This window comes from Castor canadensis, chromosome 11 (assembly GCF_047511655.1).
Source record: "Castor canadensis chromosome 11, mCasCan1.hap1v2, whole genome shotgun sequence".
NCBI classification, from domain to species: domain Eukaryota; kingdom Metazoa; phylum Chordata; class Mammalia; order Rodentia; family Castoridae; genus Castor; species Castor canadensis.
This window is the reverse complement of record NC_133396.1, coordinates 129,879,062-129,906,980: the sequence shown is the minus strand read 5'-3', so window position 1 is coordinate 129,906,980 and position 27,919 is coordinate 129,879,062. Positions and strand designations below refer to the sequence as shown.

Sequence of the window (27,919 nt, the reverse complement as noted above, 5' to 3'; positions counted from 1 at the left end):
GTGCTCTATAAAGTGTTTTATTTCCCCTTTTTTTCTTTTCTTTTTTGGTGGTTACTGGGATTTGAACTCTGGGCCTCATGCTTGCTGGGCAGTCACTCTACCATTTGAGCCACTTCACTATAAAATGTTTCTTTCTTTGTTTTTGCAGTACTGGGATTTGAACTCAAGACCTACACCTTGAGCCACTCCACAGCCCCTTTTTTTGTGATGGGTTTTTTTGAGGGAGTCTCATGAAATATTTGCCCAGACTGGCTTCAAATCGCAGTTCTCCTGATCTCCACCTCCTGAGTAGGATTACAGGCATGAGCCACCTTTTCTTCTCTTTCTTCCTGGCTGCTTTTTTCTAGCACAAATACCTGCACAGGGTCATTAAATGTGGATTGATTTTTTTTTTTTACCAATTAATATATTCAGTAGCAAAATGTAGCTCCCTCTCCCTAATCTGTCTCCACTTCGGGACCCTCAGCTTCCTGTTCCTCAAGATGATGGTTAGCTGTAGCCCATTGTTTGCCTGGTGCCAGTGGGCAAATGGGAGACCAGGTTTCCCCACTATCTCCCTGTCAATAGCTTCTCTTCTGCTGTCATACTCACCTTGGCCACTAGAGAGCACTGCTTTTACATATCCCTAGGGACAAAAAAGGTAGAGAGCCTTGCCTTGAGGGTCCTGTTAGATGAACATCAATCAAACCATCTCCACAAAGGGGAGGGGAGAAAGGGAGAAAGAGTGGGGGTGGGGGGGAGAGAGAGAGAGAGAGAGAGAGAGAAACTCCCATTTGTCCACTTGTACTGGCCTCTTTTTGCAGCTCTCAGAAGCAATTAACCCTCAAGCCAGCGACTGGGTTCAGCCATGCCAACTTTTGATGGCTGGCAAAGGGTAGATTAAGGAGAGGTGATAGTTTCTTCTTTTCAGAAATGCTTGACATCTGCTATTTTCTAGGTTGCTGTCCTGACATCTTCAGGCATAGCCCTGTGCACGCACCCCCCAACACCCGGTCCCCACACCGCTGCCACAGCCAGGCCACTCACTCGGATGTAGTTCGCGTTGATGTAGTCTCCGTCCTCTTGGCTCTGTGCCCGACCAAGACAGACACGGCTCTGGGGATCTAGAAAGGAAGGCTCAGAGGAAGTCAGAGGTCAAAGGTGACCAAGTCATGCAGACTCTGATAGGGACAGACCATTCTTGTGCTCATAAGAGTACTTTGTGTATAGCACATGGCCCAATACCCACTGAATTGTTTTATATGTAGAGAGCAGGGAACCAGGGAATGGTTTTGAACAACAGAGTGACATGATCAAAGTAACAGTTTGGGAAGATTCACTGCGTGGTGCTGTGGCGGATGGACTGGTGAGCAACAGAGCCCAAATAGGAAGTTACTGGAATAGTCTAGTCTTGAGATCAATAAGAGCTAGAACAGGATGGTACCAATAGCAGCGGAAATAGAGAGCTGTGGAGGAAGAATTCTTTTCTGACAGTGAATACGGGCTTCAGGTGAGCAGCTTGCTAAGCTCACATGGTGGTGAAGTTGAACTAGATTTCACTCAGCCACTGGGCGTGTCCGCCTCTCTCCATAAGCGGAAGGGTTTTCTCCAAATCATACCCAAACAGAGATGAAGGAGTTGGCTTGTAAGGAAAGAAGAAGGGAGGCTCACTCTCCTGTGCCACCCTAGCTGGGGACAGAGGGTCTCCAGGTTAAGCTCAGGCAAAGGAAACTTCCTCTTTCTGGTGGCTACAGGCTGACTAGAATTAAGCCAAGAACAAGGGCTAATCGATCCCACGTGGATGAATGCTTGGTCCACTCGTGCAGACAGAGGGCAGGGAGGCTCAGTGGGAGATAGGATCTGTGTGCTCTGCTGAGCTCAGGTCTCAGACTGGGAGTTACTGGAGGGGGGCTGGCCAGAAAAGGCAGCTCTGTGGGCACAGGGGCGGTACAGAGAGGCTCTAGGGACCTCACACCTGCCCCTGAAAAACAGGAGATGCTTACCCTGGGTCTGTCAGTTTACAGTCAACCTGGCACAGTCCACCATCCCCTGTTGCAACCTGTCATTGCTTTTTTGCTGGTCACTGCCCTGCCTCCCTGTGGCTTTCTCAGAGCCTTCTCTCAGGATTCATCCTAATGGAGCCTCTTTCACTGCCAACCTTTGCCAGATGCTTCCCATATGGGAAGAAGAGGAGGAAGGTTTAGTGCCACTAGCTGTGTGACTTGGGCAAGTTACACAACTTGTGCTCCATTTCCTCATTTGTAAAATGGGAATAATAATACCATAGTATCAATTTCATAGGGACATTGGGAGAGGTGAGTTAATGTGAAGCACATAGAGCAGGGTGTAGCCCACAGTAAGCATCTTCAGATATCATTGCTGCTGTCGTGACTGCTGTCCCTTTTCCCCCCTCCCCCCCAGTACATGGGATTAGTATGTTTCTGCTGAAAGAAAATGCCCCAGCACTGTTGTCCCTCCTTGGCTGAGGCTGTGCATCTTGTCTTCTGGAGTTCTCCAGCCCTATACACAGCGCCCGCCTCCGCTGATCCCTGCTGCAGGCCTTACTTGGCAAGATGGTCTTGTATCGGTCCTTGGAGGCATGGCCAGGGATATCTAGGTCTTCAGGGTTGACAAAGTTTGATGGGATCTTCTGGCAGGGGGAGAAATGAGTGAGTGAGTAGCTAGTAACCTTTCTCAGCCTCCTTTTCTCCCCTTCTCCCCTTTCCTGGTAGAGTGGACCCTGGCCATTCCTTCTTGGTATGGGTATGTAGGCCTAGGTGGGGTGGACAGCAGAAGAGGAAGGCCTTTTCTCATGAACCTCAGAACTCTCTTTCTTAAGGGGCCCAAGGAGGAGTCAAGTCCCTGGTGTCCGGGATGGAATGGGATCTGATGGCTGCCTCTGATACTGAAGGTCAGAGTGACACTGAGAAGACCCCAAGTTCTTACCAAGAATTCCTCCTCCAGCTGCTTGGGGCTGGGTGGCTGATGCTGCAGGGCCCAGCGGGTAAGGGGATGTCCAGCTGTGCGCAGGAAGTGTAAGGTGACCTCCCGGGGTGTATTCACTGAGCAGATGGGTTCCACAGTGCCCAGGGATCGCACGTCTAACATCAGAGCCACATTGGAGCCTCGCCTGCAGGCACAGCCAGCCAGTGCCTAGTGAGTACCAATCCCATTTGCTATTCCTACAATTATTGTTGTTGCAGGGTAACCTGAGGTAGCTATTCTTTGTCTTTCTTCTGATCCAGAGGCTCATGCATTAAAGGGTTCAAGCCCCTGCTTCATGCCTGTCTTTTGTCAGGTAGAACAGGGCAGCTTGGAGCCCACTGTTCCTTCCAATTGCCCACCTCTTCCCACACTGGCCCTGAAACTCAGACCTACATCCAGCATCAAGAAGGCCCCTGGCAGCCCAGGAACTGCCCAACCCAACCTGGGATTTAGGGAGCAGGCTCAAGATTGATATGAAACTTAGTGTCCGAGACATGCAAACAACATGCAAATGAACATTATTGGTTTCCTTTCCAGAATGGACTCAACATTGAGGGCCCTCTGGACTCAGATGTCTGAGCTGAAGGGGCAGATGGAGGGAAGGGAGGAGACGAAAGAGGCTCAGAATTTGGAAGACCCCTCTCTCCAGAAAGATCTCACCTCTCCTGTAGCCGGACGTGCTTCTTGACTGGTGCTTTGGCTGGTGGAGGCTGGGTCATGGCTGCCCCCAAAGACAAGATCAGCGGCTGTGCTCTGGAACGCCCCCGACAGGCCTGGACCATGCTGGGGTGGGGTGCTGGGCCCAGGGAAGGCTCACTCAGCCATGAGGCCTGCCTGAAAAACAAGGCCCCCCCAAGGCTGCTGGCCTCTGGCTTTCCTGATTGGCCAGAAGGAGACTCCCAAGCCCAGGCCCCCATCTGCTCGGGTTTTCACTGTGGGGTATCTTTTCTTCCCCACTTCCTGGGGACAGTTCTTTGGTGGGAGTGAGCAACAGGCAGTGTGGGTTTAGAGTAGGGATAAGATAAAGGGTGGAGTTGTAGATGAAGATAGTAACAAATCCAGAAGGAGGAAGAGAGAAGGGAGACTGAAGTACACTGGACTCTGAGCTGGGGTCGAAGTGAAAGAAGGCAAGGGAAGAGATGTGATCTGTGTGTATAGCACAGAAGGAAGGGAGAAAGCTACAAGGATCACCTCTGAGTCTAACCAATGGGCGTTCTCCTGAACGAGAAATTGGAGGCCTCTAGCAATGTTTGAACCAGGTGGGGACTCAGGCGTGCTAGGCTGCTGGCTTTTAGCAAGATCCTCTCCAAATGGGGGCAGGTCTACTCCAAGATCAGTTCTGGCTTCTGGGGTCCCTGTCCAGGGAGGTAGGCTGGGGGTGTTTCCTTCCTCCTCCTGCCCATCCCCCATCTCCCGCCTCTGTAACCGTCACAGGAAATGGCCTCACCAAGCCTTTGAGCGACAGTGCATGGTGAGGCGACAGCTGGGGGGTGGGGGGGGACGAGAGGGGGCATGGAGGTGATGAGGCCATGTCCTCTGGGGGCAGTCCCCATCTCCCAGAGCCAGGGTCACAGGTGCCAAGGTGGCAAGAGTTAGTGTTGCTAAGCCCACACGGACGGAGGCGAGGGGACAGTGTGGGCCTGTGCAGGTGTGGGTGGTGGAGAGAGGCTCTCTGCTCAGGAGGGGCCCTTCACTTCTGCTTTCCTTGCACTCCATGTGGCTTCTCTGCCCTCCCAGCCTCAGGAACACCAGGTGTGTCAGAACCCATGTCCCAGCCAGGCATGGTGGCCCCCAACTCTCTTCCTGCACCCTGACTTCAGAGATGCCTTCCCATTTCCCAGGGCTTACCCCACCCCAAGGCCACAGGACTCCTATGCCCACTGCGAGTACTTACTGAAGCAGCTGTGCCCCCCAGGTTGCCTCTTGCCAGCTGTCTATCTGTCTGTCTGTCTTTGAGGGCTGAGAAGGCTTCAGGAAGCCAGCTTCCTCCCTCCGCCCCTCCTGGCTTCCACCCACGCACACCCAGCTGCACGCTGCCCTCCTGCGCTCCTGCTTGCTGCAGCTGCCACCAGGGGTCGGTGCCTCCTGCCTGTGCCCCCTAGGGGCAGGCTGCTGATGTCCTGGCACCCTTGCCAGGTACCAAGTTCTGCTCCCCGGGAAAGGGAAGGGGCAGGGCCTTCTCTGACTATCGGAGGTCCCCTGACCCCCAGGCCCTCTTTTCCCTCCTGCCATGTTTCTCCTCTGGGTTCTTGTTAGGTCCCCCTCTGCCTTCTTGCTGGGCAGAGCTTAGCTGACCCCAGGTCCATGCTATTCCACAGAGGATCCCATGTAGTTCCTGCTTATCCTGATATTGGCCAGAAACTTATTTTCACTGCTCATCTATGTCCCAGAGCCCTCTCCCTGGAAGCCCTTGCTGTTCTAAGACTTGGAAATTCATAGCCACACACAGGCTATGTCACAGATGTGCCACCAACATGGGTGGGGGAAAGAGATGGCAGGAATCCTTACACCACATGGGAAGGAAGGACCAGGGCCAGATAGAAAGGTCCCCTCTAGGTCCTGACACCCTACCCACCAGCTCCTAGCTCCCGTGGCTGGTGCCTCAGCTAGCCACTCCAGAGCAGATAGCAGAGCAACCTGGAGGAGAGTTTGGGGGCTTTCCTAGAGCCCCCTTCCCCCTCTGGGCTTCTTCCTAGAATCGTACATCTTTTCAGACTTACTGGTAGTCGACAAACTCACACCAGGGGACTCCCATGTCCTCTTCACTAGGAGCCTGGATGCCGGGGCCCTGGGGAATGACCCCCAAGTCCAAGACTCCACGGCCCTCAACCCCTGCCTGGCTTTGGCAAGCTCTTTGCTGGTCCACAGCCCAGCGGGTTCATGGCTTATGCTCACTGCACAGCTCCTTTTACCCTGTAACATTCCAGACAACCTTCCCGGGCCCCAGCACACACAATCTGCATCCCCTCTCTTCCTCCCACTTCTCTGATTCAATTGTCAACGGTGACAGCAGAAAAGAAGTGATGTGCATGCAATAGGCAAAAGAGGTGGCACACCAGAGGGGGCGGTGTGGAGGGGGCTGGCCTTCTGCTGGCCCATGGGGAAGGAGAGTGGAGGTGAAGGCCAGGGATGACCCTTTGGGGTCAGGAGGCCTCTGGGCACCTGCCCTTGCAGTAAGGATAGGCCTGGTTCTTTTGCAAGGGCTCCTTAGCCACTGATCCTGGCTTCCTCTCCCGGTAGCCTGTGCTGCTCTGGGGAGTGGGTGGGTTTCCCTGAGGAGGAGGCCAAGTATAGCTAAGTAATGATTAGCTCCAGTGCCAGAATGAGATGGAAGAGACAGGAGCCTGGCATTCCATAGCCTTCTTGTGGGCAGTGACCCAAAGCTGGCCTCTGCTTTGACCTCCCTTCTGGGGTCAGTGTTTTCACTGGCAGAGAGTCAGGGCCCTGGCATAAAGGAGAGGACAGTAGGAGAGTGGAAAGATGGTCACCCTTTCTGGGCCAGCTGTTGATTATGATCACGAACAGGAAGCTAGGATACCACAGGGGTGAGGAGAAGGAAGTGGGCAAAGTCCTCCCCCACTGGCCTGCCCATTGCTCCCAGGTTTCCATGGTCTGAGCCTCAGTGGCAGTGAGCTTATCCTGTGCCCCTCACAGCTGGGGGTTGAGCAGTGGTTCATGCAGTTAGAAGTCGAGCTCTTGGACAGAAGGCTGGGAGCCAGAAGATGCAGACAATAGCTGGGGATGGTTGGGTGGGTTTGGGTGAAGGGAGAGTCACTTCTTGCCTGCTGCCGACTCCCTCTCCCCTATCTGCCTAGGGATGCCCGAACACTCATGGAGGCACATGGCTAGAGCCTCGACCACAAGCCTCAGAAGGGACAAGACACGTGTCCTTGCCTTGTACCACCCCTTCCCACTCTGGCCTTGGATCTTGGCCTGCTGCTTCCTGTCTTCTCTGGAGTAGGCTTTACTCCATCCTGGCTGCTGGAAACCTCCCAAAAGTGACTCCCCCTCCACTGTAGAACCTTCCCACACCTGGGGCAGAACTGTTCTCAAACTTCCATCATTCAAATTGCTGATTTGTCTTCCTGGGTTGGGATTTAGGTTCCAGCTACCCTTTATCCCAGAGAAATATAGTAATAGTTGAAAGCTGAAAGAACTTGCACATGAGTAAAATGTAGCTTCTTAGCTGTATGACCTTGGGCTGGTTACTGAGCCTCCCTGAATCTCAATCTCCGGTCTGCTTCCTCCCTCTCCAGCGGATGATAATAGGGACAATAACCCCTGTCAGACAGATAGAGTGAGGCCTGTGGCTCACAGTCAGTGCTCAGGAGCTGTCATAGGAGAAGCTGCTCAGTAAAATGGGCCAAGTAGCTGCCTGGGGACAGGGGGCCCTGATGGAGGAGTCTTGCCTCGCTCCTTCCTCCTCCCCTAGTCAGCCTTCAGGGTAGTTCCACTCAGCAGGGGGAGGTTCTGGAAAGAGTCCCTCCCAGCAGTTCCAATGGGCATAGTCCAGTCCTGAGACTGTGGGAAAGGGTGTCCCTAGTCCTTAGGCCAGGCTGGGAAGGGGCTGGTGCAGGGCAAGGACACACCTTGCCCTGATGTCTGTGGTCCACCTGGCCACACATGCATAACACACACACACACACACACACACACACACACACACACACATCCATACATTCAACCTGACTTTCGGGTCTCCCTCTGATCATTTCCCATGCCAGGGACTGTGAGCCAAAAGTCCCTGTCCCCCATGTCAGATGCCCCTAGGGGTAGGGGATATGTCTGCAATTCCTAGAAGTCCCCATTCCCAGCAGTGTCTATGGAGCAGGGAGCTGCTTGCTGGATTGGGGTCAGCCCCCAGAGGCAAAGACTGCTACCCTATAAAATGCAAAGGGAGATCTTGGGGAAGGGTTCAGCTCCTGGGGACCAGAACTCCTGGGTCCTGCACACTCCACCTGTCCTGCCGCTCCCTAGACTCCCTCTTCAGTTCCTCTCTGGACAAGCTGTAGGGTCCTGGGTGGCAGTTCCAGAGTCCTCTGTGCCCCTCCTCATATCCCGTACCAGAGCAAGCCAGCTTCTTTCCTGACTTTGCAGGTCCAGGCTTGTCCCTGGTGGTGTGGGGGCATTCAAGCTCACAGGGAGGAGAAGGAGGTAGGGGGACACCAGAGGAGACACAGGTGAGTTGGGCAGAGAAGTGCTAAGAGGAGCTGAGGGAGGCCCACCCTCACACCTGTTCCAGCCAACCCAGGTGCCACTCCCACCCTGACCCACTTTCCCTCTGCTACCTTTTGGGGGCTTGCTGGTGAAGGAGACTTTCTCATACCCCTCACCCCTGGTAGAGAGGACCAGTGACCCCGGCCAGTTCAGCATGGGGGTGGGGTGTGGGAGCAAGGGCCAACCTGCCAGAAGCTCCAGGAAAGGAGCTCAGGACCCTGGCCGGAGGACTTCAGGGGAAGCCCAGGGCCAGTGAAATGGACATCTGTTCCACAGCATGGTCCTTTCTTCCCACCCGCTCCATGTTGTCCCTGGCCACCCAGTATTTGTCCATCAGACAGGTACGTGCACCCTGGTAGTCCCCGCATTGCACACTTGCACACATCTGTCAGTCTATACACACCCAGCACTTCACCAGCTGCCACCTCTTGCCTCTTGCTGTCTTTCCACAACCTGCTCAGTGGGACCTTGGCCTTCCCTCTTCCCCCTCTTCCTCCTCTTCCTGGCGACTTTCCCCTGGCTGTGGGAGGGAGAGTGGGCGACTTGTCCTCTCCTGCCTGGTGATTATCTTCTTCCAGCGTGGGGGATGCCCAAGGCCTGGCTTCAGGCTGTGGGAGAGCAGAGGAGTGGCCGGAAGAGCTGCCTGGGACAGCTGCAAGGAGAGACCAGGCCAGTTCCCATTGAGAGCTGGGAAGCCAGGACCTGCCTCTGCCTTCCTCTGCCTCTTGGGTAAGGCGAAAGGTGATTCGAAACCTTGGGAGGACCCCAGGGGTTCTCTAGGGAGAGGATGTGGGTTTGTCTGTGGGGGCGGCTGTCGGGGAGGAGATACAGCCCATGTGGCACGTTTTTGCTGAATGGAGAGGCTTGGCCTGGGGTGGGGACTGCTTCTTTTCTGTCAGAAGCTCTCTGTATCCTCTGTAGAGCCCCTCTTCCTTTCCCAAGGCTTTCCTGACAGAATGGGGGTCAGGCAGCTGGGGCGTTTATGGTCCAGTGCCTCCTCAAGACTCTGTCCATAGGACTAGCTATAGAGTCTTTGCTGTCCCCAGCATGCTTCTCTTTTGTGGGGACCCTTGAGAATCTCCCTCGCCCCTTACCCACACCCATGTCCTGCTGTGTGTCCTCTGTTTAGATCCTGAATTGGATGCTTCTGCCTCACCTCTGCCTTTTGCAGGTGCTCTTGGAGACTCTGCTAGGAAGATCAGAGTGAGGTCTCAGGTGAGGTGACAGGGGGAAGGTCCAGGATCTAGGATAGGATGATCCCCCCCACACACACCTAATTGGTAGCCCCTCATCCCTGCCTCTTTCAAAAGAGCACATATGTGTGTGTGTCCTCACACTCATACACACGCACACAGCCTGGAAAATCTGATGAGTCCGCAGCTTGAGTTTCCAGGCCTCCATCCAGGGCTGGGTGGGTGGCTCTGAGGTTTGGGGCTGGGTGGAGTGGGGGAGGGGCAGCTGCCCGGGCAAGCTGGTCTCTGATGCAGGCCTGTCCTCCCACCAGGGCAGGCCTGGTAGAGTCTGGCCCCTGCTCAGAGTCTGTACCTGTCTGCGTTCTGCACACACTCCCTTCCTGAGCTTGCTGAGTCCTGGGCTTCCTTCCCAGGGCCCAGAGCATTTTCTGGCTCCTTCCAGTCTCACTGACTGACTTGGCCTGGCAGCACCTAAGTGTGCAGCACCAGGTGAGCAGCTGGCTCTGGGGGTGGGGAGGAGGGGAGGGGAAACTGAGCTCCTCCTCTTCTAGGCCAGGCTCAGACAGGCACAGGAGCTGGGCCTCTGTAGTGCCTGCAGCCTGGCAGGGGCTGGGAAGGGGCAGAGGAACAAGGTGGGCACTACTGACCTAACTAGAGGAAGGAGTGGAGGCAGCAAAAATCCCAGGGACTTGAATTGCTCCCCAAAGGGTTCCAAGCAGAGAGGACCCCAATTTGGGGGTAGGTGCAGGTTTGACATTTCCGCTTTATGGACTCAGAAGCCTCAGGTTCAAGTCCAGCTTCTCTCATACATGAGGAGCCTCAGGCTGGGCTCTTCTCCTCTCTGGATTTCAGCTTCTTCATTTGGGCAGTAAGGAGGGATGGATGAGTCCCAAGAGCCAGGTGAGCTCTAGATTCATGATCACTGTGACTCAGAACCCAAAGGATGTGTGTCTGTGCCTCTGACCACTGGAGCATAGTGTCATGTGAAGGCACAAAAGGGGACACAAGCTTAGCTGGCCCATTCACCCAGAGCACAGGAACACACATGTGGCCATGTGACCAGAAGCTCCCCCACTCCCACTCCCTGTCTACCACACAGGCACGTGGGAAGTAGTCAATAGATGCGCTAAGCCTTTTCCAGTGTCGGGGAGTTGGCCATCTCCACCAAGTGTGTCCAGTTGCAAGGCAATCGCTCCTCTTGATCTTCCCCAAGAGCACGGGACAATTTCCTCCCTGGAGAGCCAACTGCTGGAAGTGGGTGGAAGTAGGGTAGGCAGAGGGAGGAGGTGGGCTTGTCTACATGGGAGAGCTGCAATCCCCTTCCACCTTCTGGGCCTAGAACCAAGTTCCCACCTCTCTTCCATCTGGAGCCTTGCCAAGGCTGGGTGGGGTGAGAGTCAGGTCTGGGGCTGAGAGGCAGCCCCTTGTTCTTTGCTGCCTGTTCCCTGCTTGAAAGGCTGCCTTTCCCACCCTTGCCCACAGCCAGCGGGGCAAGGGGAGGGTTGAGGGGATGTGACTCCGCCTTCTGCTGCCTCCCAATTTTTCCTCTGCAGACATACCAGGATGAAGCCCCCAGTCCTGTTTGCTGTCTTCCTCTGGCTCCGGGGTTTTTTGGCTGAGGTAAGGTGGGCATGGGGGGCAGGCCGGGTGAGTGGGACCCTGCTCTCCAGGAGCCTCCAGGCTCCTCACCTCTCAGCCGGGTCCCACAGCTGGTCTGCATTAGTGGAGAAGGAAAGCTACTCCCTTCCCATCCAGGCCAGCGTGGAGGACGGAAAGAAAGTGCTCCAGCCTGCTGGGCTGCTGCCTGCACCTTGTGTGTGTGTGTGACTCCAGGAGCCACTTCTTCTCTCATTTGGCTGTGTGTGTGTGTGTGTGTGTGTGTGTGTGTGTGGTGGGGGGGGGGTCAGACACACAGGACGCCTTCTCTCTGATCCTGTCCTTGACCCACTGGCTTTCCCAGAGACCTGGACCCCAAAGGCCTCTGCCTATCTCTTCCTCTCCCCTCTTTCCTACAGGAATACACATGCCACTCACTGGAAGGAAGCCCAGACCCAGAAGGTGGAGGTAGGTGTCTTCAGTGGGGGAGGGGTTCTGAGGAAGAGGAGTGAGTAGGTACGGGGCTAATGGCTCCAAACCAGCTCCTGCCTCTGCTCTGGTCCGTTTTTGGCCTTCTCTCCTTCTTTTGGGCAGAAGGAGTATTGGGAGACTGTGAACTCACCCCTTTCCTCCAGGCCTACCTCTGAACGTGAACATCAGCAGCCAGGGCAAGCCTACCAGCCTCTTTCTGAGCTGGGCAGCTGCAGAGCCAAGTGGGTTTGGCCGGGCCCTCTCCCTCACGCGCCTCAGCCCCCTCGGATCTCCCGAAGGGCAGCAGCTCCTGGCCTATACCAATGAATCCAGTTTTGAGTTCCACGACTTGGTGCCAGGGAGTCGCTACCAGCTGGAAGTGACTGACCTGCGACCCTGTGGACAGAATGCTACTGTCACTGTCACTGCCCAAACTGGTATGAGGTCTGCAAGCTGAGGGGGAGGGGACCCTGCCTGGGGTCAGGGCAGGTTGTGACTACCCCTGAGGGGAGGGTAGTCAAATGCAACAGGTCTGTGAGGACTGAATCTGATCTAGAAGCCTATTTAGAAGCACAAGCAGAGGGGTGAGGCCTTTGGCACTAAACTTGATGCTTCTCTCTACCTCTGTTGCAGCCCCATCAATTGTCCAAGGCCTGCAGCTCCACAGCACCGGAAGCCCCATCAGTCTGGAGGCCTTCTGGAGTGATGCCCCTGGGGAGCAGGATGGCTACCAACTTCTCCTCCACCACCTGGAATCCCAAACACTGGCTCATAATATCTCTGTGTCCCCAAGCACCCTGTCTTACAATTTTGGCAACCTCTTGCCAGGTAGCCAGTATGTTTTGGAAGTTATTACCTGGGCTGGTGATCTTCAAGCAAAGACCAGCGTCTACCAGTGGACAGGTAAGGTGGACATCTGGGTAAGGCCCCAGGTGGCCACCAATCCAGAGGAGGTGGGAGTGAGTAGGCAGCCATGTCCCAATGTGGTTATGCTTCTGGGACCCCTAGCACCAGAGCTAGTGCCATTATCTGAATCCAGGGCTCTTCCTGGACCTGGCTATGCTCTGTCCACCCTTCGTCCAGGACCTGTACCTCCGGATCATTTGGTGCTGCGTGCCCTGGGCATCAGTGCTCTGCAAGCCTACTGGAACAGCTCCCAGGGGGCTGCCTGGCTCCACCTAGTGCTCGCAGACTTCCTAGGTGGCTCCAACCTCACTGCCGTAGTCAGACGAGGGGTCTCAAATCACACCTTCTTCCACCTGTCTCCGGGCACTGCCTATGAGCTGACACTTAGTGCTGCTGCCGGACCCCATCGGGTGGTGGGGCCCAATGCCACCGAGTGGACCTGTGAGTGCCTAGGGGTGGTGGTGGAGGGGAAGGGATCACAGCAGAGACTCAGTTCTCATCTGGCTGATCAGCCAGGAAATGCTGGCAGGGAGCACAGTTCGTCTGGACACTTGCAGGGTACGCTCCTCCACTTGGTGGGTGGTTGGTGCTCACCTGAGAGGATGATGGTGAAGGTAACGATTATCATTGGTGGAGGTGGGGGTCTCTATGCTCGGCACTTTCTGTGTATAGTTTTGTTCGATTCTCAAGACAGCCTGATACATTATAGTGGAGGTAACTGAGGTGCAGAGAGAGGAAGAACCCAAGGTCATATGGGTATGAGGGTGGCTGATCTAACCTTGGCTGGACGCCTTCAAAGCTGTGTCTGCTGCCATGCACCACATTTTCCCTCCAAGAAGCATTGCTGTGCAGTGGTCAAGAGTAGAGAAATCAGGCGGCCTAAGTTCTGAGTTTTGTTTCTGCCACCTGCTGGCTGGGCATCTCTGGATGAACTGCCTACCTCTAGCTCTGCACTAGTTCCTATATCTTTAAAAGATAGGGTCTCCCTTCTAGCCCGAGGATTAAGCGTGAGATACTGTGTATAGAATCCTTAGAATCATGTTGGCACACACATTTAATTATGTGATGTCTTCTATTTCTGTTATTGTTGTCCCTGGTTAGATAGTAGCTACCAGATCCTGGTATTCATCTGGAAGGTGGCCAATGGGGCCACTAGCATCTGGATGACGCACGGTATGATGTGTGTAGGAGGCAGCTGGTGCAGATGAAGTAGGGCTTTTCTCATCCACTGCTGAGGTGTTTCAGGAGCATTTGTCTCATTGTCCTCAGTTCCCTCTGCCCCACTTGACCTGGTGCTGACTCCCATGCCTCCTGAGCTCTGGGCAAGCTGGAAGGTGGGGCCAGGAGCCCGGGATGGTTATCTGCTGAAGCTGAGTGGGCCCTTGGAGAAGAGCACCACTCTGGGCCCTGAGGCCCAAAATGCCACATTCCCAGGGCCCCTGCCAGCTGGACACTATGCTCTGGAGCTGAAGGTTCTGGCCGGCCCCTATGAGGCCTGGGCTCAGGCCAGCGCTTGGCTGGCTGGTGAGTCTGGGTTGGGGAAGGTCAGGGCAGGGTCTTTCCCAGGGGCATTGGCATCTTGAGGCATCTGGGTCCTCACTATCTCGGGCCTACTTTTTCTCTAGATCCTGCAGCCCAGTCCAGGCAGGACAATAGTGCCAAGCTGCAGCTGGAAGGTCTGGAAGCTGCCAGGGAGCCTGGGAGGCGGGCACTGCTCTATGCTGATGGTGCCCAAGGCCTCCTAGGAAACATCTCTGTGCCCTCTGGTGCCACCCATGTTATCTTCTATGGGCTAGTGCCTGGGGCCCGCTACCGGGTGGATATTACCTCATCTCAGGGAGCAATCACTCAGAGCGTCACAGGCCACACAAGTGAGTGCCAGAAATTTTGTGCCCTAGGCCTGGGACTGGAAGACCTTGCCTTGGGGAGACAAGTCAGAGTAGGAGAGAAGCTCAGGAGGGCCAGGCAGGGATCATCAAGGGCCATTGACACGTATGGCCCTTGATCAAACTGCCCCTCTCTTCAGGTCCCCTTGCACCACAGTCACTGGAGCTCATCAACAGGGGTAGCCCATCTGACCTGACCATTGGCTGGGCCCCAGCACCAGGGCAGCGGGAAGGCTACAAGGTCACCTGGCATCAGGAGGGCAGCCAGAGGTCCCTGGTCAGCCTTGTTGATGTGGGTCCAGACAATTCCAGCCTGACTCTGAGGGGTCTGGTGCCTGGCTCCTGCTACACCATGTCAGCATGGGCCTGGGCTGGGAACCTCAGTTCCAGCATCCAAAGGATCCACACTTGTACCCGTGAGTTCCTGGCTCTGCTTCTAGGAGGCCAGTGCAGGGCGGCGGGCGGGGACCTCTACTCTCTGTCCTTCTGTGTGCCATATTCTTGACTCAGAGGGCCATGAGTTCAAGGTGAGACCTTTTATAAATCTGTTTGGTAGCATTTCCTACCATCCATGTACCCACCCATCCAGGTACCTACTCATCTATCTATCCATCCATCCATTCACCCATCTATCCTTCCAATAAGTATTTAATTAATCCCTCCCCTTTTCTAGATATGGGATTAGACATTGATGCTAGATATTATGAACAAAACAGTTTAGAAAGCAGGGTTGACAAACATTGTTTACATACCTATAAAATATGAGATTTTATATATCATATTGTAATAAATATAAATGGCTTGGTAGGAATATGCATGATGTCTTACCTTGAATCACAGGAAACTACATTCTTATAAGTTAAAATGGCTGACTCTTGGGGATTTTATGTGGATCCATCTGATTTTTTTGAGCTCACAGAAGGGATACCTATTTAGGGAGTCAGAGTGGGGTTCTCAGAGAAGAATGAGTTGAATGAGAAGCCTGGGGGCTGGGTAGGATGGGTAAGGGGATTTAGCAGGGGATAAGCATGCACCAAGGCCCATAGGCCAGAGACAGACAGACTGAGACCTTGCCGGAGCTGAATGTCAGCTGATAGGCTGGAGGCAAGGCCCTGAGGGATGCAAGAGAGCAGGTGTCTCACTGGGTGTGGTGAAAGAGTAGTGTCTGACATTGGGCAAAAGGCAGACATTGGCCAGTGGCTCTGTGAAAGGTTCTTCTGGGAAAGCAAGGGGAGTGGGCTTTGAGCCCCATGGAAGCTGGATCTTTAGACTGGGAGGCTGTGGAGCTTGTTTGGGAAAGGAGAGGTAGTAATCCAGGTCATTCCAAATCTTTCTCTTCCTGTCCTCCAAGGTCCTGCTCCCCCTGCCAACCTGAGCCTGGGGTTTGCCACACAGCCTCCTGTCCTGAGGGCTTCCTGGAGTCTTCCACCTGGTGGCAGGGATGGCTTCCAGCTTCGACTTTATAGCCTGAGGCCTCTGGCTCTGGAAAGCAAGGAAACCCTGGCCCCTGAGGCCCAGAACTTCTCCTGGGCCCAGCTGGCCCCAGGTTCTGAGTTTCTGGTGCAGCTGGGTACCCTGCAGGGGTCAGAGGAGAGCAGCAGCGTCAATGCCACAGGCTGGACACGTGAGTGCTCTGACCATGGCCCTTTGGACTTCCAGGGGTTTCATGTCTCCCTTGGACTCTCTGTGTCAGCTGGGCTGACTGTGGGTATGTCCCAGCCTGTGACTATCCCCTGATCCCTAGACACCAGGAAACCCCTGTCGCCTTACAGAGAGCCCTTCTGACATTCTAGACGGTGGGCAGAGCCAGGAGTTTTCTCACTTGTGCAACCGCCATGGGCATGCCATTCTCCATGCTCCCTGTTACCCAGAAGCATGGAGGTGGGTAGCTGTAGGCACCTAGCCTGAACCCCACTGCTAGATCAGCCTGGGCTGTGAGCTGTTAATGACAACAGTCATAGCGAATGCTCACTGGGCACCTTGCTGAGTGTCCCACCTGTGTTCTCTCACGTTTAACCCAGTCTGAGCATGCCCCCCACTGCCTGGGACCCGCTTCAGAGTTGAGTCGTGGGCTCACTTGCTGCCCTGAACCCCTTTCTCCTGGGAGTTTCTTGCCTGGGCCAAGGATCGAGGGAGTAGTGGGGGGAGCTTTCTGGGCAGGAAAAACTAGATATTGAATTTGGATACTTTTCTTCCTTCCTGTCCATCCCCCCATACCTTGCTCTTCTGCAGCCCCCCTTGCGCCTCCTCTGGTAAATGTAACCAGTGAAGGCACCACCCAGCTCCGGGCATCCTGGATCCATGCTTCTGGGGGCAGGGACAGGTACCAGATGATCTTGTACCAGGCAGGCACCCAGATAGCCACCAGCACCGTGGGGGCCAAGGTGGACAGCATGAGCTTTTCGGCTCTGACTCCGGGCACCAAGTACGAGGTGGAGGTAGTCTCACGGGCTGGGCCCTTCCGCACGGCAGCAGCCAACGTCTCTGGCTGGACCTGTGAGTGGAGTGTGGGAAAGGCAGCAAGGGGAGGAGCAGTGGCAAAGGCAGCCTCGGAAACCCCTGGGTTCCTCCCTCAATGGCATGCTAGCCGCACTTTAGTCCATTTATCACCTCCCTACCGAGGACACTGCGGGAGATCAGTGAGCCCCTGGTACCCAGTGGGACTCTTAGGACCAGAGTCTGGAACCTGGCTGACCTGTTCCCCTTCTCTTCACAGCCCCACTCATTCCCAATGAGGTGTTGGTGTCAATGCAGGCGGGCAGCGCTGTGGTCAACCTGGCCTGGGTCAGTGGCCCCATGGGGCAGGGGACATGCCACGCCCAACTCTCAGAGGCTGGGCACCCCACCTGGGTGCAGCCCCTGGTGCTAGGCCAAGCTCACCTCATGCTGAGGGACCTCACGCCAGGACACAACCTCTCACTGTCAGTGCTGTGCCAGGCAGGGCCGCTCCAGGCCTCTACTCACCCTGTGGTGCTGCCCATAGGTATGTCTGTGGGAGGAAGGGAAGAAGTGCTGAGAGCCACCTGCACCTTGCAGGTAGATGTGGCACCCACCCCTTCCCTGGATTATCATTTGGGGTGATGGCCCAAAGACAAGCTGTTTCTCCCTGTGGCTGAGGCGCCTTCCATAAGCATAAATGTTGGTCCATTGCACCTGCTGGTTTTGAGACCCCCTCCAGACCCAGTACTGTCTTCTTGGGGTGCATTGACCCCCACACGAAGCACAGCCTTCACTTCCCACAGAACCTGGCCCTGTGGAGGACGTACAGTGCCAGCCTGAGGCCACCTACCTGGCTCTGAACTGGTCGAGGCCCTCCGGAGACGTGGATGCCTGTCTGGTGGTGGCAGAGAAGCTGGCAGCGGGAGGAGCTGCTCGCCTCGTGTTCCAGGCCAACACCTCTGAGGATGCTCTCCTCTTGCCCAACCTGGTGCCCGCCACCTCCTACCGTCTCAGTCTCACTGCACTGGGCAGGAACGGCCTGCAGAGTAGGGCCGTCTCCCTGGTGTGCACTACTTCTGCCGAGGGTAGGCCCTTTCTGCTGGTCTCTCTCTGTCATTGCCCACATGGGATTGTCCCAGGGCTGGACCTGGCCCCTGGGGCTCTCCCATTCCCAAGCTCAGCCCTTTCCTCTAGCTCTGATCATGTTAGCTTGATTCCATACTTTTGAGCCATGGCACCCTAGCCCAGGAAACTTCCTGTCTTTATTTAATTGTCCATTAGCCATTTGCTGCCAGGCCCTGTGAGAGGTTCTGGGGACAGGAAGGCATGGTTTCTGCTCTGGAAGACTGATTGCCAATTGTCTCATTTTTCCTCCGCTCCATCCCCAGCCTGGCATCCTCCAGAGCTAGCTGCAGCCCCCCAGCTGGAGCCAGAGTCAGGAATGGGGGTGATGATCACACGGGGTATGTTTGGGAAGGATGATGGGCGGATCCAGTGGTATGGTGTCATTGCCACCACCAACATGTCACGTGAGTCCTGGGCTCAGGAGGGGTGGGGAGAGCCTGGTTATTGCCTGGCAGAGCTGAGACTGTTAAGATGAAAAGCCGACATCAGTCTTGTAGCTGCTAAGGACTCCCCGGACCATTCTTGAGGATGGGGCTGGTGTTGGATTGCGTTGGGGTAGCCCCTGGTGGTGGGGCGCAAGGCTATGCATGACTCACCAATCACCTTATCCTGCCCCTCCCTTCCCATTTCTCCCCCAGTGGTGCATCCCTCCCAGGAAGCCATCAACCACACATGGTTCGATCACTACTTCAGGGGACAAGACTCCTACCTGGCCATCCTGCTGCCCAACCCCTTCTACCCAGGGCCCTGGGCAGTGCCAAGATCCTGGACAGTACCCATGGGTACGGAGGACTGTGGCCATACCCAGGAAATATGTAATGGGCAGCTGAAGCCAGGCTCTCAGTACAGGTGAGGGCTGAGGTGGACAGGAAGGGGGGCCATCACTTATGGGTTTTTACACAATCTCTCAACAACAGATCTAGATGGACTCACAAAGAGAATGCCTGCACTAATCCCTAAGGGCCAGCAGAATTATTTTTGACTGGGTGTCCTGACAGGGAGGGCAAAAAGGGAACACTCATCTGTTACGGGTTTTCTTTTTTGTTTGTTGTTGTTTTCAATAAGAAATGGGGGGTGGGTTGCTTAGGTTTGCCAGGGCAATTTCAAGGCTATCCAGGTACACATTTCAAGAGGCTTCTTGCTCTCAAAACAAACAGGGCAGGGAAGAGGGAGGAGAAGCCGAGGTACTTTGCTCTACAGTATAGGAAGCAGGATCACAGCCTCTAAATAAGGGAAGCAGTGAAGCTTCCTCTACTTGAGCATCCATTGATGGAGGTCTCACATCCTGGGAGAGGTTTTGCCTTATTTGCCAGCCCCTCCCCAGCAGACGTCCTGCTTCTCTGTCCCAGGTTCAGTGTTGCAGCCTTCACCAGGTTCAGTGCTTCTGAGACCATTATCTCCTTCTCGGCCTTCTCAGGTAGGGTGGGCACATGGCTAGGGCACCAGCTGGTCCCTGGAGGGAGAAGGGTGCTGGGACCTCTCTTTGGAGGTTCATCCTCAATTGGCAGTGGGAGGAGCTGAGCTTAGGCTCCTGGGAGTCAGGTGCCATGTAGCAGAGATAGGGACCAGAGCCCAAGATGAAGGTGCGCTGACCACTATACCTGGCCTAGGGGCTATGAATGGGCAGTGGGAGAGACAGAGGTGCTGAGGGGGATTGTCACTGTTCACAGGCATACCACCTTCCCATCTGCCTTCTGCAGCTGGCTGTCCCAGGCTACCTGGGTTCTAGAACAGCATGGTCCAGTACGAATCTAAGGCAAGCCACCAATGTGAGCTAAACCACATATGAAATTTAGAATTTTCTAGTAGATCTGGGCATGGTGGTACATGCCTATAATCCCAGTACTGGGGAGGCTGGAGGCAGGAGGATCATGAGTTCAGGGCCAACCTGGGCTACATAAGTTTGTTTCCTCAAAAACAAAGTAACAATAACAAAAAATTCCTAGTAGCTATGTTAAAAAGGTAAAGAGAAGCACATATGAATAAAAAGAAAAGGTAAAGAGAAAGAGGTAATTAATTTTTGGAGCATCTTATTTAAACCAAGGTATCTAAAATGTTATTGTTTTAAGATACTAACTTAGAAGTTACTTAGGCCAGATATGGTACTTACCTGTACAACCAGCACTCAAGAGGTGAAAGCAGGAGATGGCTCATGAGTTTGAGGACAGCAGGAATGACATAGCAAGTTCAAGTCCAGCCTGGCTACAAAGTGAGACCCTGTCTCAAAAAACAAAACAAACAAAACACCCCTACCCCCCCAAACTTGAGATGTTTAACTTTTTTTTTTTTTTGACAGCATGGGGGACTGCTAGGCAGGTGCTCTACCACTCAAACCACACCCCCAACCCTTTTGTTTTTAGTTTGTTTTTCAGATAGGGTCTCAGGCTAACTTTACCCAGTTGGCTTTCGACCTTGATCCTCCTACCTCTGCTCCTGAGTAGCTGGGATTATGAATATGCACCACCACACCTGGCCTCTACATTTTTTTTTTTTTTGCCCTGTTCTTTTTGATGGTGTCAGGGAGGGGAGTAGGGTCTTTGGAGTACACCTAGGAGCTGGGAGGCAGGGGTAGCTTTCTGGCTCTTCTCCCAGTTGGTCAGCTCTGGCAAATGCATCTGGGACTTCTCAGGGTGCAGAGGGTTGTCATGTATTCTTTACCCTGAGAACCCAAGTCCAGGAGAGGCTGGCATGGCCTGCAGGGTCAGTGGGACAAGGCCACCATGTTACACCTTCCCTTGCCCTCCACAGAGCCCCGGGCCAGTGTCTCCTCAACAGCAGTGCCCCTGCCAGTCCTGGTGGGCATTGCAACTGGCTGTGGCCTCACTGTCTGTGCCATGCTAAGCCTGCTGTGTTGGCGGAGGCTGAAGGGGCAGAGGTGAGTGGGAGGAGAGAGGGCCCCCGGGAAGGCCAGCCCAGCTGAAGACTGCCTTCCACTTGCCTCTCCACTCCAGCAGGGCAGAGAAGGACTTTTCCCATGAGCTGATGCCCCATGGCCTGCGGTAAGTGTGCTTTCCTGGCGGAGATACAGTAACAGCATGGGCCCTGGTGGCAGTGGCAGGCTCTCTTGCAACCTGCCTCTCTGTGACTGCACCCAGACAGGTGCAGTCACACTAGACTGCTGTTTTTCCAGTCTCTTCTAGACTCCTGTTTCTCCCCCACTACCTCCCTTCTCAAAGGCTTTCAACAGCTCTGCCTCTCTCTCCCTCCTCTTCCTCCTTCACACTCACCATATAAGTTGAGACTGTCAGAGAAGTAGGACCAACAGGGCGGGGATGGGAGAAATTTAGTCTAAAGAATTGGCTTGTGTGGAGTATGGTGGCACAGGCCTGTTATCCCAGAGGATGAGGCAGGAGGCCTGAGAGTTAGAGGCCAGGCTGAGCTGCATACTGAGATCCTATCTCAAACAACTGGCTGTGTGGATCAAGAGGTGGAGCCTAGTAAGCATAAGGCCCTGAGTTTAACCCTAGTACTGCCAAAGAAAAGGCTGATGTGAGGGTGCTGCTTGGTAAATCCAAAAGCTGATGGGGTAGCAGAGATCTGAAGGCATCTGCTAGCAGAATTCCTCTTACTCAGAGGAGGCCAATCTTTGTTTTACTAAAGCCTTCAACTGATTGGATAAGGCCCACCTACATAAGGGAGTCATGCTTTACTTATGCTCAACCAGTTGAAATGCTACTCTCATCCAAAAAACACCTTCACAGCAATATTTATAATAATGTGTAGCCATATATCAGTGCTGTGGCCCAGCCAGGTTGGCATACACGATTAGCCACCACCTTCACTTACTCCAGTCCTTCCTTCCTGACTAACCACCTGGATGATAACAGACCAAATCTCTTTGCCCCATACTGACTTCCTGTTGAATTGACATTAACTGGGACTTGGCTGTGCACAGAAGTCCTCTTCAGGGGCCCATGAGGAGTTTTAAAGACTGGTGTGTGCATTCATATGTAGCTCCTGCCCCATCGCCCTCTCTCCTTTCCTTCCTTCCTTTCTGATTTGCTGCCCAGCCTGGGCATTGGAGGAGCCACTTAAAAAACATACTGCTCCACACTGGGGGTGGAGACCAGGGTCTGCATGACCAACAGCCCCCTCCCCACACCCTGTGATTAGGCTGTAGAGACAGCTCTGCACCTGTCACCCAGCGGAGGGCATGGCAGGACTGCACACTCTCAGCTGGGGGCCAATTCCTTCCCTCTCCCACCAGGCGGACCCACCGGCCCATCACTGTCCACAGCTTCCGGCAGAACTATGAGGCCAAGAGCGCTCATGAGCACCAGGCTTTCTTTCAAGAGTTTGAGGTGAGGCCTGCACGGTCCTTATGCTCAGAGGAGGGAGGCTTCCCTGTGTGTGTGCGTGTGTGGGGCATCTAGGCAGAGCTGGATCTACCTTCCAGCCATGCTCTCACCACCTGTCACTCATCTGCGGTGGGGTAAGTTGGGTGTGCTTTATAACCAGTTCTGCCCCATCCCTGCAGGAACTGAAGGAGGTGGGCAGGGAGCAGCCCAGGTTGGAGGCCGAACACCCTGCCAACACCACCAAGAACCGCTACCCACACGTGCTACCCTGTGAGTGCTGGGAGCATGGGGAGGTCACGGGCAGAAGGCCAAGGTTTGGCCTGGAGGAGGGACTGCCTGTGTCCGGGTACTGAGCACACCGCTTCTACCCTCTGCAGATGACCACTCCAGGGTCAGGCTGACTCAGCTGGCGGGAGAGCCCCATTCTGACTACATCAACGCCAACTTCATCCCAGTAAGGGCCACAGGCAGGCAGGGCTGTTGTGGGTGTGTCTGCTCAGGACACGATGTCCTCTCTGGGTGTAACCACTGCCTGTGAAGATAACCAGGTCACGCTTCTTTAGGTCCATCCGATAGGTCTTTTTGAAGGTCCCCTGTGTGCCAGGTTCTGAGATGGGCCCCTAGGAGGCAGAGCTGAGTTAGCCATGTTCATACCTTCAAAGGAGCACATGGGGGGTGTGTGCGTGTGTGCACGTGTGTGCATGTATGTGTGTGTGAGTGTGAGTGTGTTGCCAGTGGAATGCAGGGGGGAGGGGGAGAGGGGGCGGGCAGTGGGAGCCAAGCTGGGAAAGGCAAACCAGGGCTGGAGGAAGGAGGACCTTGGTTGTCAGACTGAGGGCTTTGAATTCTATTTGGTGGTCAATGGGGAACCACGGAAGCGTGGACTGTGAGTGTGGAAGAAAGGCAGAGTTTGGTTTTAGGAAGGCCATTGGGCTGGTGAGGAGGGTGGGCTGGGGGAACTAGTGCTGGCACATCAGGGTCTTGTTATTTTCAGGGTGGCTCTTGTCCCCCCTTTGAGGTGGAGCACAGGTGGCAGCAGTGCCCCGGAAATCGCCCTCCTGCTTGGAGCTCTTAGTGTACAGTTGCGTTCCCGCTTCTGCATGTGTGTGAGCACATACACAGTGTTCTTGCTCCTGGAGAGCATAGGGTCGTTGCCATTCCTGTAGGTTTGGTAGAGACCAGGGGCCACAGCGTCACCTGTGAACATGTTCCTCCCTCTGCTCCCACTCCTTAGGGCTACACCCATCCACAGGAATTCATTGCCACCCAGGGGCCTCTCAAGAAAACGCTGGAGGACTTCTGGCGGCTGGTGTGGGAGCAGCAGGTCCACCTCATCGTCATGCTCACTGTGGGCATGGAGAACGGGAGGGTGAGTGTGCCCTGCAGGTTCCCAATATGGCCGCCAGGTGGCGCAGGTTCTCCTTGCAGGAATGGCCCCTTGTTACCGTCTATCAGGGACAGTGGGGCAGACAGGAGTGAGGCCAATCAGGTGTGGGGGTTGGTTGGGGGGTCCCCAGGGTCACCCAGGATGGGGAGGCAGGGGGAGGGACCAAGAACGCAAGCTCCCAGCTTTACTCGGTTTCCACTGGCCTCTTACTCTAGGCAGAGAAGGGGAATGGGGTAGAGAAGGATGGGGAAGGAGAGGCACCCTGACTCCTTTCTCCATGAGCCTGGAGGATGTCTCGTCTGTGCCCTGTGCAGGGCCGGCCTGGAGAGAGAGAGGCTGCCGAGCTTGTCCTTGTCTGGGTCAGCATGGCAAAGGCAGAAAGCCCCTAAATTAGGACCACCTGGTTTTCTAAAGGTGCCAAAGCTAACCTAGAGCCCCGGGGGTCCTATAAGGGTCCAGGGATGAGGGTGCTGGAAGCCAGCCAGGGGACAGATGGCAGAACTTCATCAGGATGGCAAGGACCAAAACAATGGGTGGGGAGAATTGGGATGAAGAAGGTAGGGGGTGGAAGTTACAGGGCTGGGTCCATAACCACCTCCCCCCTTCCCTCTGACCCTAGGTGCTATGTGAGCATTACTGGCCAGTTGACTCCACCCCGATCACCCACGGCCACCTTACCATCCGCCTCCTGGCTGAGGAACCTGAGGATGAGTGGACCAAGAGGGAATTCCAGATGGAGCATGTATGCACCCCAAGGGGCAGGGAGGGTATGATGGGCCTTAGGGCTGAGACTCCCTGAGAAGGTTGTCCCACCTCCAGGGTCCCCATGGTCCCCTTCCTGCTGAGGATTACACACCCAGGCAAGTGGGTGGTTAGGAAAGGGGTAGGGCAGCACAGAGGTCATGGGCTGATCACAGGCCATCCAGCCAGGCAAAGGCAGAGGGGAGCAAGGAGCAATGGTTCCTGACCCCCCCACCTTGCACCTCAGCTCGGGGCTCCCTGCTCACCCCATTACCTGGTTGACTTGTTAGCCTGGAACATTCTGGGACAGGAAAAAGCCAGGAACTGGAATTGCCCCTCTGCCTGGGCCCCCTCTGTAAGCAGAGGTTACTCAGGAGGGCAGAAGAGAAATCAAGGATGCAGGCAAAATCCAGACTGGTGTTGGGGACATAGCTGCTGCCCTCCAAGAGCACACAATGTGGGGGAGGGGAGGCAGCCTCCCCTCAGAGAGCTGGAGAGGGATGTTTCAGGGCTAAGCCAGGATCCCTGGGGTTTGGAAGACAAGGGGCAGCAGCATGGTTCCTGTCTGCTCCATCCTACCCATCCTCAGGGCGCCCAGAATAAACAGCGGAGGGTGAAGCAGCTGCAGTTCACAACCTGGCCAGATCACAGCATCCCCGAGGCCCCCAGCTCCCTGCTCACCTTTGTGGAACTGGTACAGGAGCAGGCGAGGACCATCCAAGGCATGGGGCCCATCCTGGTGCACTGCAGGTGAGGGCAGGTGGGGGTGGGGTGGAGGCCCCTGTCTGGCCTGAATGGGGAGGGGGCTTTGGGACTGTGGACGCTTTCCCCACTCAGTCCCCCAGGGCTATCCCCACAGTGCGGGCGTGGGCCGGACTGGCACCTTCGTGGCCCTCCTGAGGCTGCTGCAACAGCTGGAGGAGGAGCAGGTGGTGGATGTGTTCCATGCTGTGTACGTGCTCCGGCTGAACCGGCCTCTCATGATCCAGACGCCGGTGAGGGCCTCAGCATGCTGGCTGGGCAGCTTGGACCCCAAGGAGTGGTAGGGGAATAGATGGCCTCAGGGCCTCAGGGCCCCAACGTCAGAGGAGATCATAGCAGCATGCTTTGGTGAGGGGTTCCACAGTGCCACCATCCTCCCTGGGCTGCTGTTTTCCTTTCTGTAAAAGGAGAGGACTGGCTCCTGCCAGCTTCCACATCTGTGGGACAGTTTAGGGGAGTTCCCAAATGGCTCCCTCATCCCTCCTGCTGCATCCCTGCTTTGCTTGCTAGACCAAGGCCACTCAGCAGGCTGACATCCTCTCTTCCCCCACCAGAGCCAGTATGTCTTCCTGCATAACTGTCTGCTGAACAAGATTCTGAAAGGGCCCTCTGACACCCTGGAGTAAGTCCAGCTGCCCTTGGGCCCTGAAGGTGGGAGCTGGTGCCCTGTGCCTTCCCACCAACAGGCTCCTGGCTCCTGTCTACCAGCAGAGAAGCCTGGAAGTAGCAGCCAGCAATCCCATGTCTTCTCCCTTCTCTATCATTCCCCCAGGTCTGGGCCCATCTCTGTGATGAACTTTGCACAGGCGTGTGCCAAGAGGGCAGCCAATGCCAATGCTGGCTTCTTGAAGGAGTACAAGGTATGCTTCAGGAGTAGATGACAAAGGAGGGCATCTTTCCCCAGCTTGGCTTCAGGGTGCCCATCTCCTTTCCAGCTCCTGCTGCAGGCAATCAAAGATGAAGCTGGCTCTTTGACACCCCCTCCTGGCTATGAGCAGGATAACACTCTCTTCTGTGAGTCTCCCTGGGTACTGTGGGGGTTGGGAGGGGGCTTGAGCATGTCTGGCAGCCTCACCCTCACCATCTTCCCACAGATGATTGTTCTCAGGTGCAGGAGAGCCCTGATGGTGATATGCCTGAAGCCTGGCTCTTCCCTGTGAGCTGATACAGCAGCAAACTTGTTGCTTGCCCTGAGACCATGTGGGCTTCCCTGGCGGGGACTGGGGCATTGGAGGCTCCTAGAACTATGGGATGGGCAAGGGACACCTCAGTCCTTGGAGCCAATGGACTGTGCTCTGCAGGGTGGACCTTTTGGCCGTGACCATGTGGTGCTGACCGGCCCTGCGGGGCCAGAGGAGCTCTGGGAGCTGGTGTGGGAGCATGGGGCCCATGTGCTGGTCTCCCTGTGCCCACCTAATGCCCAGGAGAAGGTGAGGGGAGAGGAGGGATAGAGAACGGACGGCTGCAGGAGTTGGGGCAGGGGTGGGAGGAATGTGTGATGCTGTTTGACCAGGACATGGGCAGAGGCCTTAGGAAGCAACCTGAGCAGCCGTTCCCAATTTGGTCCCAGCTACAGGAGTTCTGGCCAACAGAGATGCAGCCTGTTGTCACAGACCTGGTGACAGTGTACCGGGTAGCAGAGAACAACACAGCTGGCTGGCCTTGTACTGTCTTCAGGGTCACACAGGTGACCTCAGGTGTTGCGGCCACAGGGCATGAGGTATGGGCTGCAGGGGGGTGGGAGGGATTGTCTGTGCTGGCTTCCCTCTGCCCTCCCTGGCATCAATGCTGACCTCATTTTTGCCCCAGGGGGAGAGCAGGACAGAGAGGCTGGTGCAGCGCCTGCAGTTTCCGTGCTGGGAACCTGGGCATGAGCTGCCCGTTACCACCTTGCTGCCTTTCCTGGCTGCTGTGAACCAGTGCTGCTACCAGGGCAAGAGCAAGAAGCCTGGCACACTGCTCAGCTACTCCAGGTGCTTTTGGACAAATCTCACTGCCCCTGCTTGGGTTATGGGTCAAAAAGACACAGTCTCCCCATGCCCCCATCTTCTCTGCACCTTGCCCTGTCCTCAGGAATATGGTTGGAATTTACTCCCTCCCTCCCTGGACCCAGCCTGGCTGGTTGACCAAGTGTCCTGGGTCCTTTTCAAGTCCCTGGACCCATGTTTGGTTTCCCCATGTCCCTGGACACTCCCACCCCATCACCTTCAGGTGCCCCATCCAACTCTAGGTCAATTGCAGCAAAGGCGTGACCCAGCTGGGCACCTTCCTGGCCATGGAGCAGTTGCTGCAGCAGGCAGGGGCTGAGTACTCCGTGGATGTTTTTAACGTGGCCCTGCAGCAGTCACAAGCCTGTGGCCTCATGACTCCAACGCTGGTGAGAGGCAACCAGGGGCTCAGCTGTGGGAAGGGGCCAGAGACAAAGCAGGTTTTGCTCCAGCTGCAGGTGACCTCTGGGCCACACCATTAGGGTAGCCACCAGGTGGCACTGTGCACCACTATGCTCTTGCCCAGCTGGAGCCCCAGGGGTTAGTTGGCACAAGGGGCCCTTCTCTGTCAGGTTTGGGCAGGCAGGGTGAAGTTTCTTATCCATGTCTACCCCCAGGAGCAGTATATCTACCTCTACAATTGTCTGAACAGCGCTCTGGTGGATGGGCTGCCCTGAATCCAGGAGTGGCCATGCCCTGCCAGGCAGGGATGGCCCCAACAAGTCCACCTAGGCCTGGCTTCCCTGGGAAGGCAGCTTCCACAGAACTGTGAGAGGGTACAGTCGGGAAATAAAGACATGTGGTCAAGTCTGAAGCTGTGTTCTGTCTGTCCATCCTGCAGCATGGGTCCTGTGGACAGACAGGGCAGGGATGGGAGCTGGGTATGGAGTATGGCTAACCTAGATGACCCTTAGCTGGCAAGCTGTTGATGTTTCCTCAGGCCTCC

At 55.3% G+C, this 27,919-nt stretch overlaps 2 protein-coding genes across 16 annotated transcripts in view; one reads left to right on the top strand and one right to left on the bottom strand.

The window, feature by feature from the left end:
- The window catches only part of Ptpn7 (protein tyrosine phosphatase non-receptor type 7), a 14,313-nt gene extending 8,485 nt beyond the window's left edge, over positions 1-5,828 (bottom strand). For 3 of the 4 annotated variants that reach the window (XM_074048644.1, XM_020157381.2, XM_074048642.1), the window contains exons 1-5: positions 5,685-5,828; positions 3,625-3,798; positions 2,926-3,109; positions 2,545-2,629; positions 1,027-1,103 (exon numbers count right to left, since the gene is read on the bottom strand). In XM_074048644.1, coding sequence (XP_073904745.1) covers positions 1,027-1,103; positions 2,545-2,629; positions 2,926-3,109; positions 3,625-3,798; positions 5,685-5,719 — 555 coding nt within the window. In that variant the 5' untranslated portion in view covers positions 5,720-5,828. Of the gene's footprint in view, positions 1-1,026; positions 1,104-2,544; positions 2,630-2,925; positions 3,110-3,624; positions 3,799-4,858; positions 5,017-5,684 lie in introns of those variants that run through there. The other variant, XM_074048643.1, reaches the window with a different exon arrangement.
- Positions 4,084-27,919, top strand: LOC109682252 (receptor-type tyrosine-protein phosphatase V-like). 12 transcript variants are annotated; one of them, XR_012439043.1, is made up of 36 exons: positions 4,085-4,223; positions 8,062-8,144; positions 8,760-8,910; positions 9,353-9,396; positions 9,686-9,863; positions 10,928-10,994; positions 11,390-11,438; positions 11,606-11,878; positions 12,075-12,788; positions 13,617-13,871; positions 13,973-14,218; positions 14,374-14,649; positions 15,585-15,857; positions 16,466-16,729; positions 16,950-17,216; positions 17,476-17,757; positions 18,061-18,201; positions 18,436-18,646; positions 19,147-19,214; positions 20,546-20,672; positions 20,749-20,796; positions 22,005-22,098; positions 22,275-22,365; positions 22,473-22,549; positions 23,330-23,464; positions 24,102-24,224; positions 24,813-24,973; positions 25,083-25,218; positions 25,540-25,607; positions 25,758-25,845; positions 25,921-25,999; positions 26,080-26,141; positions 26,287-26,415; positions 26,556-26,705; positions 26,795-27,362; positions 27,591-27,918. XR_012439043.1 is itself a non-coding variant. In XM_074048639.1 (36 exons), exons 5-36 carry the CDS (start codon positions 10,938-10,940, stop codon positions 27,648-27,650), a joined length of 5,304 nt encoding a protein of 1,767 aa, XP_073904740.1. In that variant the 5' UTR covers positions 4,086-4,223; positions 8,062-8,910; positions 9,353-9,396; positions 9,686-9,863; positions 10,928-10,937; the 3' UTR covers positions 27,651-27,915. The 12 variants fall into 12 exon arrangements, 2 of the variants coding, with proteins under 2 accessions (XP_073904741.1, XP_073904740.1); XR_012439047.1 differs by adding an exon at positions 10,474-10,628 and having other exon boundaries at positions 8,062-8,910; XR_012439050.1 differs by having other exon boundaries at positions 4,086-4,223; positions 8,062-8,910; positions 12,075-12,344; ... (1 more) ...; positions 20,752-20,796; positions 27,591-27,916.